This window comes from Papilio polytes, unplaced genomic scaffold (assembly GCF_000836215.1).
Source record: "Papilio polytes unplaced genomic scaffold, Ppol_1.0 DF822067.1, whole genome shotgun sequence".
Taxonomy (NCBI): domain Eukaryota; kingdom Metazoa; phylum Arthropoda; class Insecta; order Lepidoptera; family Papilionidae; genus Papilio; species Papilio polytes.
In genome coordinates, this window is record NW_013527137.1 from 1,422,365 (window position 1) to 1,432,103 (window position 9,739).

The 9,739-nt window shown below is 35.0% G+C and overlaps 2 protein-coding genes across 6 annotated transcripts in view; one reads left to right on the plus strand and one right to left on the minus strand.

Moving 5' to 3' along the window:
- Positions 1 to 117: 117 nt before the first annotated feature.
- Positions 118 to 6,152, minus strand: LOC106107464 (endothelin-converting enzyme 1-like). 4 transcript variants are annotated; one of them, XM_013288325.1, is made up of 13 exons: positions 5,640 to 6,152; positions 5,288 to 5,404; positions 5,078 to 5,214; positions 4,642 to 4,810; positions 3,550 to 4,436; positions 3,330 to 3,480; positions 2,981 to 3,167; positions 2,606 to 2,724; positions 1,989 to 2,381; positions 1,627 to 1,799; positions 1,087 to 1,271; positions 683 to 826; positions 118 to 534 (listed from the first exon to the last, which is right to left on the minus strand). In XM_013288325.1, exons 1-13 carry the CDS (start codon positions 6,053 to 6,055, stop codon positions 358 to 360), a joined length of 3,255 nt encoding a protein of 1,084 aa, XP_013143779.1. In that variant the 5' UTR covers positions 6,056 to 6,152; the 3' UTR covers positions 118 to 357. The 4 variants fall into 4 exon arrangements, with proteins under 4 accessions (XP_013143779.1, XP_013143781.1, XP_013143780.1 ...); XM_013288327.1 differs by having other exon boundaries at positions 5,129 to 5,214; positions 5,288 to 5,407; XM_013288326.1 differs by having other exon boundaries at positions 119 to 534; positions 3,550 to 4,424; positions 5,288 to 5,407.
- A 204-nt stretch (positions 6,153 to 6,356) lies between these two features.
- Positions 6,357 to 9,739, plus strand: part of LOC106107465 — a 6,735-nt gene continuing 3,352 nt past the window's right edge. The window contains exons 1-7 of one of the 2 annotated variants that reach the window (XM_013288328.1): positions 6,357 to 6,521; positions 6,927 to 7,125; positions 7,274 to 7,394; positions 7,761 to 7,955; positions 8,384 to 8,482; positions 9,222 to 9,377; positions 9,451 to 9,618. In XM_013288328.1, the coding sequence (XP_013143782.1) occupies positions 6,452 to 6,521; positions 6,927 to 7,125; positions 7,274 to 7,394; positions 7,761 to 7,955; positions 8,384 to 8,482; positions 9,222 to 9,377; positions 9,451 to 9,618 (1,008 nt within the window). In that variant the 5' untranslated portion in view covers positions 6,357 to 6,451. The remainder of the gene's footprint in view (positions 6,522 to 6,926; positions 7,126 to 7,273; positions 7,395 to 7,760; positions 7,956 to 8,383; positions 8,483 to 9,221; positions 9,378 to 9,450; positions 9,619 to 9,739) is intronic. The other variant, XM_013288329.1, reaches the window with a different exon arrangement.

The window sequence follows — 9,739 nt, forward strand, 5'->3', positions numbered from 1 at the left end:
GTTTTAATTAATATAATTAAGAACAAAAACTTTTTCGCTAATATAATATATTTATGTAAAACTATCAGGAACTCGTTAAGCGTATAAATAATACTTTCCTATAATAATATTACCACTAAAATACTCGTATATTAAAAAAGAAATATACTTACTCTAAACATAATAATCATATAAAATACCTATCGCATTTACAAAGCCTAAATAATTGTACATAAATAATTTAATATAAGGCTTTCACATTACACTTCTTAACCAGAGTTTACAGCGGTCAAAGAGTATCATAGTTGTAGACAGTTCAAATTACTAGTTTCCTACTGCCATAATCATTAGGCAATTAGGCTTTGAGAACCCTTAATATCACCACACCGAACATTTATGTTTAGGATTCATAGGCGAGCCAGGTGGACAATTGAATTCATTGGCGAAGTCTTGAGAGTTGGATAATGTGCCGATGACGCGAAACCTGCCAGGGGAGTGGACAGCTGTCTTCAGTTTATTCCTCATTGCTTCAGGTCGCATTGCCCCGCACCAAACCTGTTGATAATTTAACCAAGGATTTATATCGTCAAACAACTCAATAATTCACTAAGTAAAAACAGAGAAAACCATATGTTTTGCAAGAGTATTATGGCAATGGAAACCAACGATAAATGCAAAAGATATTTATAAATGGTGGTAATACCTGAGCAAAATTAAGAAAAAACAATTGCGTGTGCGTGTGATTGAGGCCGGGTAGAGTCTCGTCTTCTGAGCCGTGTGTCTTCAGCCATTTGAGGTAGGCGTGGAACGCTTGCTTCACACCACCGTTGTCCGCTATGTTTTCGCCCTGAAAAATAAAGCACATAACACACGTCCGCATTTAGTTTGACGAGTATAGATTTGAAGACTCATACTTTCCATTTTTGTCTCGCATTGATTTGTCTTGGCGACTTGGAAGATTATTGTGTGAAATGTCACACTTCCCTTAACTTTTTAATTTCAATTACTTCTTTCCTCACAGACATAGACAACATTTTTCAGTCTATGTTGCATAATCGTCACCAAATAAGAGAAGTGGTTATTTAATGTCACATGTACATGACTGACCTGTGTATTAACTCCATCAAGTTTCATGTTGACTTCAGGAACCACGTATCTTCCGTACTGATCAATAAGGCATTGAGCACGGCGATGGAAAGCCTCAATAGCGGGGTCCGACCACCAGCGGTGTAGATTACCTTCGCAGTCGAAAAGACGGCCCTTGTCGTCGAATCCATGAGTGATCTCATGACCTGGAAAATATTTGTATAACGTCAGTTACAGTTAATTTTCAGATTAATAAGTTTGCTAAATGAGATTGGCATAGCTTTAGTGTTACACCTTTTTTTAATTGGGGAAATTCCTACTCATCTTTATAGGGTTAAAGATGAGTAATGTTGGGTTTTCACCAACTAAAACCTCGGTGGTGTCCGACAGCGCTAATGAGGGGTAATGGCATCTCCATTTGGGACGTAGCCGCGACCCCCAACGCTACTACGAATGTAGTGTTACACCCTAACTTAGGGTAGACTCCCAGCCCCTCGGTGGAGACGTATAGTGAACTGGTGATTATGAGCTAACACAAAATGACGTTAAATTTACACGAACCTATAACAACACCAATGCCGCCATAGTTAAGCGAGCGTGGAAAGTGACGATGATAGAAAGGCGGCTGTAAAATACCAGCTGGAAACATTATTTGGTTCTTATTTCGGCTGTAGTACGCGTTCACGACTGCTGGCGCTGTATTCCATAATGATTTGTTCACTGGCTGCCCAATACTGCAATTAAAACAATCAGATCAATCGTACTTCACACTGTTTAAACACGTCTAGAAAAATCTATTGCTGTCGCTGGTTTTACTGAAAGAATGAGAGGAATACAATATGTTTTCATATAAGTATTTCGACAGCAGAAACCAAGGGTCAATGTAAGTTAAACACTTTACCGCTTTCAATAATAACCCTTACCGTGATTGTTCCATCTTTGTCAAATGCTGTAATATATTCAAAATATTCTCGAAATATTTGTCAGGATGAATCTTAACTTCTTTATATCTTTCGTTCAATTCTTCTGTATTTAAAATGAAATCTGGATATCCGATTCTAAGCATCATAGAATCGACTTTATGTCCAGCTAGTTTTTTAGTGCCGGAATCTATCCAATCAGTCATGTTGAGAATTTCTCTAAAAGATTGCTGTATCTCTCTAGTCATTGTAAGTGTATCGTTCTTGCTCATCTCGTCGAAATATTTACGAACAAACATCGATCCTAAAGCCATCCCCATGTTAGAGTTTACTTGGGATATACAGTTCTTCCACCTCGGCGGTGCTTCTTCTCGACCGAAGAGGATGTAATAGAATCTAAAATGTATTAATAATTGTTTAATTGAAATACTAAATTACGTATGTAAACCAGCATGGCGACTAATTAGCACTGAAAATATGAAGCAATGAAAATAAAGTTGTAGTGCATTTCATATTAACACATATATTTAAAGTATATTAAAAAAATTATTGAAATTGCATACTGAATTATTTAGGTTTAAAAAATATCGATAAAATAAAAATAATAATAAAACTCTTACTGTTGTTTTGCAGTTTGGAAACGATCATCGAGGTTATTGACACGATGTCTCACAAATCGCCATAAAAGGTAATTGGCTAACGTATCTGCATCCGTCTCTTGTATTAATTTTACAAGATGCTAAAAAGAATTGATTGTTTTAGTTCAGCCTTAGAGGGGATACACACATTTGAAACAATCGCTCAACTTGTGCGATTGTCGATTGTTTCGCAGCCAATTCAACTGTTTAGCACAACTAAAGTCGAGTAGTGTGCGCATTTCCATATAAACTCATAGGAATCAAAGCGAGACTAAACAGTTGTGCGATATTTTAATCAAACGTGCGCGTGCTCTTCTATGTATTTTCAAACTCACTGAATGTCTTTCTTAAACTTACCAGAACATACGTATGTGCAAATAATACGATCGTCTCATTTTTATGTATTGTTTTGTTCATTACAATGCACAAATATTTAATCCAATCCACTTCTGGTACAAGTTTTATAAGTTTGGAAATAGGCATTCGTTTGTAAATTTCAGATACGTTCCGCCTGTCCTCGGGCGCTGATGTTATTCTAGCGAGACTGCAATTCAGGATAAATTTACTTTTCAGTAACACTTCCAGCGTTTTTATCATAACGTCTGTATAAATTGGTACTGGTTTTTTTTAAGGCCAGATTTTAGAGATCATCAATGGAAACTTCAGAACGTTTCTAAGAATACATATAAAATAAACTTTTACTTACCTAATTTCAAAAGAAATAAGTTTATCGGCGCTTACTCTAACATGATCGGGATCTCCTCCAAGAAGTTTGGCAATCGTTACCAGGTAAGTTTTATAAGCATCTAAGTACACTTTATTTGATTCTTGCAAAAAATAGTCTCTTGTAGGCAGACCTATATTCGTAACAGAAGTATTAGAATCATTATAATAAAATAAGCAATGCAATTAATTTGTTTTCTTACCTAAACTTGTCTGATCAAATTGTATGACAAATTCATCCGAATTCTTTATATCTGGTCCGACCCATTCTGATATTAAAATATCGTTATTGTAAACTCGCAATTTCGCCATCAGTTCTAACCAATCGAAAGTACTGCTGTTCCATTGCTGGTTCAATATCGGCCAACCACCGAGCAGGTTAAGTAAATCCAGCAATGGTTGATGACCACGTTTCTCCAAAATTTCATGATTCATGCAGGACGCAAATAAGAATCTTGATTTTAATGCCGCATCGCCGTTCGCGGGATCATTTGGTTTCATTAATGTTGCATCTCGCGTTAACTTAACTGGCTTTCCATGGTTATGTTTCTTTTTCACTCTTGTATAATACATCTGTAGTTTTCTACCAACGTGAGTTTTCTTAGTACTTTCTTGTGTGGCCCTTTTTCTTTTATCAAATTTGTGTTTCGTGTTCTTTGATTTTTGTTTATCAATTTTTGATACAATATTGTTTGCTAGATTACTACGCACTCCATATTTAGTTTTCTTACCAACTCCAGTTATCTGTTTAGGCTTTTGGTCCAAGTATCGACGAATACGACTAATAATATCCGAATACTCTTGGTAAGGTTCAATCAATTTCTTTATTTTTTTACTAGTAGCACAATCACTAATAATTTTATCATGCCCTTTAAAAATTTTTCCTCTTCTCGGTACATTAAACAGCGTGTTTTGTTTATCTGAACATTTATTTGGATTTGGTTGAGTCAAAAAGTTCTCACTAAGATCTAAATGTTCACCTGGATACGAACTTTTAAGATTTTCGCAACTCTTAAATTCTAATAAATCTTTAAGAACTGTATCTAAATTTTCTCTTAGCATTTCAAATGTATCGTATCTAAAAATAACACTAATTATAATTTATTTTATTGGTGCAAATGTGAAATATTTCCACGCAGATTAGTAATACAATTAACGTAACGAGAACGATGAACCAGGATCGTGTAAAGGGAAATCCCGAAACTTAGAGATTAGGCTTTGATAGGATAGAAGTTGGGCCTACTACCCATTCATAACATTATCAAAATCATTCTAAAATAGTATATTCGTCTTACCCCGCTTTGTCAGCTGGTATCGGATTCAGAGACGCCCAATTACCACACGCATATTGATAGAAATCCTGACACGGGTCCGCTTCGGCATCCATATATCGTTTCATTATTATTGCTTGTGTTTTTCTTATTGTTAACCGATCACCTTCACCTTTCCAGAAGGCATGAATACCTCACGCACAAAAAAACTTATGCAAATTTTTATTTTATTAAGTAATTAATATATAATAGTATTAGTTAAGAATCTCAATATTGATAGAGTAAATGATTTTGATCAAGATAGTAAAAAAGCAAAAGAACGAATACTGGGTATAGAACACTAGATTAACAAAGAATGATCATAACAGCTGCGATGACGTTGGATTAGTATCAAAAAGACAATTAGAAAGCCACAATTTCCCGAAAGCAAGATTAAAGTAAAGCATTAAAAGCTAGGTACCCGTATGGGATTTGGAAGGCTTGTATAAATGCGCAGAGGAACCCATTTCACCTTCTTCTAACTCTGGCTGCCTCCTTACTTGCTCCACCACGTCGTCCAATGGTCCTCTGTCTACATACTGCTCTTGAAATATCGCACTGAATACAAACAATCAGATTATAGAGTAAAAAAAAAGACCAAATGTTATCTAAATTAAAAAAAAATATTTACTTTTTTTCATGATTCTTGTTGATATCTGCATTTCCAAGCTCAGCATCTTCACTGTAGTCGTCAATGTAATCATCGTAATATTCATCTCCTGCGCTACTTTGTGTCGTATGACTCTGTCTACTAAAATAAACAAATGTGTTTCTATGATAATACTATTCGTAGAGACAATAAGAGGTCACCAAGTGTTTTGCAGTAATTTTGAATTATAGTCTAACCACGATTATAAAAATTCTGGCTTCTTTATTACATCGGATTCTACTATAGGTAAAGCAATTGATTTTTTGTTTTTTCTGGAATCTAGGTATTCCTGGTGTACAACTCCCAGTGCAGTAATTAAAAAGTTTCTACTTACTCATAGTCCTTAGAAGTAAAATGACTTTTACGCTTAACACGATTCGGTGTATCGTATTGATTGTCCACAATCCCCCAAATGAAACTGTCACTTGTCACATTACCATTGTAAACATCTCTTTTAGATATCCTCTGCGCTAACATTATCTCTTCTTCTGGCAAAAAAGATGTCCTAAAACCTTCAAACACATCTCTCTCATCCGGATCTATACCTTCTAGTTTCGTGTAAGTCGCCGGTATGTTCTTAACTAAAAACTGATCAGAAGGATCATCTAATGAATCGATTGGAGTTTTTATAATCAAGTATACGATAGCTAAAAGTGTAACAAAAGATAGTATACAAATAAAACGACGGAAATCAGCACTTTTCGGCCTTACTGAAACCTGAAATTGGTTTTGTGTGCCGACTCGCGTCATGGCAGCTGCCTACTGACAGACTGACAGCATCACGTCAACGTAACATTCGTAACTAGAACATCGGCCAGTTCAAACTGACCACGGAGTACTTTAACAAAATAATTGCCTTTGTACATTTGACCCTGGAAACGAATTGAAATGAACAGCGTATACATTGAATAAGGAATTTTTAACGAAATAACACAAGCAATCACTGACATCCAGGCATATATAAAATCGACACCGGTCAGCCCAAAAAGGTCATTGTATGGCCTTAAAATTACAGCTGGCTGATGTGCATTAGTAAAAAAGTTTATTTTTGTCAATTTGACAGTAACGCGGCAAAGAATCAGTAAAATTAATGAACTCTTATAAAGAATACTTTCACAATTTGGAAGTTTTAAGTGAACAAATGAAATGGCATTCGTAGAAGTAGTTTCAAAGATCAATGCAATCAATGAATCTATTTTAGACGACATGTGCTGTGGTACGTTTCAACAAAATTTTTACTTACAACCTGATTTGGACTTAGTTAAAAACGTAAAGATTTTGTAATCATCTACTTTCAAAGCTAGCTATAATTGTTAAAGTGAACAAATATAACTAGAACATGCATTTAACTCAACTTCATATGATTATGAACAAACAAGTATTCGTTACATATCGCTTGCTTAATAATCAGTTGTCCAAACAACTTTAAAATTGCGATACAAAACCGCAAGTATATCTTGACCCAACAGTGACAAGTGCACAGGATGTAGACGTTTTATTTATTTATTCCTTACACCTCAAATCAGGTAACAAAAGACGGATTTAGGTCTGACATTTTAAAGGTAACTGATGTAATGGCGAGCATTTTGCACAAATTGCAGTAACACGTGTATCATTCCAGAGTGTATTTACGAGGATAATGAAGAGTTTAAAAATCATTTAGAAGTGACCAAGAGCTGGTTTGAAAGAATTTCATTTGTTAACAAGAAGCTATATTTATTAGCTCTTTTAGAAGACGTGCGGAGCGCATGGACGTTATCTTTATTATTGAAGTCGATTTGGAATAGTCGACCTAAAGATTCTGTGTTTTCTATAAGCAGGTATAACTTACATTATTTTTTCTTTCTCTAGAATACGTTATTAGCTTTTGAATAATGATTTCCGTACCATTAGGGTTGTCACTTTCTTGTTTTTTGAATCGCACAATAATCTTAGAATTATTTATTATGTTATGATGATGTTTCGTAGACGTAAAGTACTGAGCTGCTACGACCAAGCACCATTCGATCACAACAGAACTGCTCTGCCCGTGTCCATTCTTACACAAGTTATGACGGACGATAGAAAATGGTTTATTTCCTTAGAACCAGTAAGTTACTTTTAGATCTCCCTTTAATCATCGTCGGTCGTCTCGAGATTGATATTTAATCTTGATGAAAAAAATACAATTCAGTAATCAGATTGCAATCCATACTTCTATACTAATATTATAAAGAGGAAAGATTTGTATTTTTGTATGTATGTAACTCAAAAACTAATTTGCCGATTTTAATCATTCATTGTTACAAAGGTAGATAAACAATGAGTAACACAGGATATCGTTTTATTATTTTTTATTACACGCGAACAAAGTCGCGAGCAACAGTTAGTCAAAAATAAAGACTGTATGTTTGGTTAGATTGACTACTCCTTGATACTTGTGTGAGCCTTTTTATAACATTGTTTCTTTTTAAAGGAAGCTCAAGCGCTGATGTTATTGGAGCTGTTATCAATGGCAGGTGGGCCCGTGTTATGGCAGGTGTTTGCGCGTGCGCAGAAGATCTACGATCGTTATAGAGAATACGAAATTGATAACCTGAAGGAATCTATGGTTGTAGCTGAATCGGTGCAACGTGGCAAGACATCGCAACTTGGAGACATAGCTCATCAGGTCTGATGTTTTTAGCTGATATAATAATTTCTGTTTCCTATTTAATCTATACTATTATAATAAAGCGTAAAAACACACTACTTTGTGGCGTAAGATGTCAGCAATTACAGTATGTTTTTGAATAATTCTTTCTTTAATAAAAAGCCCTACTCTCACAACAGGCTTTAGGCTATATATTTTCACGCTATTATACTTAAGGGTAAATAATTTGAATAAAAACCATGTGGGAAAGGGACCATAAACTACAAGCTGTCAACATTAACGAAGCAAGGTTATTATGATAATGGTAATTAAAGTTGGACAATTTGACAAATGTAAACAATAAAATAAAGTTTTTATAATTTCATGCGGATGGAGCCGCACAGGAACAGCTAGTATTTTGTGGTGTCTTCAGTATATTATTAGAAAAATGTTGGTATCTACCTTAGAAAAAGGATCCGCTTCGTCGTAAGACCGGTGATTCACTTGGTGCAATAAAAGAAGTGACTACCACTGATGGGTCCAGCTTAAGTAAGGCGCAAAAAAAGGTAACGCTAAATTAATTTAGTCAAAAACATAAAAAAGTTGAACAGTTGACACGCGTTAATAGCAATTACTAAAAAAATACTTAAACAATAAAAATGTGACCATATTAATGCAATCCCGATAGACATGCAAATTGAGTGTAAAAATACGTTTTGTACTGCTTCACAATAAATCCCTTTAGTGCCTGCATCACGTAAAAGTGGCACGCTAAGCCAACGTCTGCTTGCTGACGTTTGTAGTGACCTGCTGTCGATATACTACTTAGTGTAATTGTAATCTTTCTTGGGAACTTTGGTTCCCGTGACGTTATTGAACGTTAAAGAAAATTGTTAAGGTCATCATCATCATCATCTCCTTATTCTACTCCTTTTGTCCTCCACATAACTCTATCATACGTCATCTCAGTCATCACTCCCTTTTTGATCATGTCACCTTTTACACAATCCATCCATCTCTTTCTAGGTCTACCTCTACCGATGTACCCTTCCACACTCATAACTAACGTTCTCCTTGTAACATGTGATTCATCCCTCCTCATAACATGCCCATACCATGATAACCTTTTACTCTTTACCTTCTCTACTACGGGGGCTACTCTCAAACTTTCTCTAATATACTCATTTCGTATCTTATCCATTCGTGTTATCCATCACATCCATCTTAACATTCGCATTTCTGTCGAAAGAAATATATAAACAGTACTTCTGAAATCTAATAATTGTTAAAAATGTTGGGTTTCAGTTAGATGATTGTATGGTCATTTGGAACGGTACTATCAAGTTAATTCGTGATAGTTTCAAATTAGAAGAGATCGAGACGACATTTAATGATGGAACTAAGAAGAGGATTTGGAAGGTAGACAGGCCGATACCTGAAGCTTTGGAGACAGTTGATTTTGTACGATATTGCTTGTATATTTGTTGATATATCTTACAAAAACTTAGAATTATTACTCCTTTTATTATTTTAGCTGCAATTACTACCATCTGCTATTGGAAAACGTATTCTGTCATATCTATCTTTATCGCAATTAATCGAATATTCTAAAGTTAATAAATATTGGGCATATCTTATCGATGAATTGAAAGCAGAAATCGTCGCGAGACAGAAAGTCCAAACGGAGTTGGAAAAATTGCGAGTAATGTTGGTTTTATAATATCTATTTAAATAATTAAATTGTTTAAACTATCGTGAGACATTACTTTAAGCGAAAATTAATTAAAAACGGCTCAACTCACGCTTTTTTCTTCCGGTGACGG

Coding starts and splice junctions, on each gene's coding strand:
- LOC106107464 (XM_013288323.1), bottom strand. CDS start 6,055: ATGACGCGAGTCGGCACACAAAACCAATTTCAGGTTTCAGTAAGGCCG. Junction 5,215..5,287: donor AACAAGAATCATGAAAAAAA/GTAAATATTTTT, acceptor GTTTGTATTCAG/TGCGATATTTCAAGAGCAGT. Junction 3,481..3,549: donor ATTTGATCAGACAAGTTTAG/GTAAGAAAACAA, acceptor TTACGAATATAG/GTCTGCCTACAAGAGACTAT.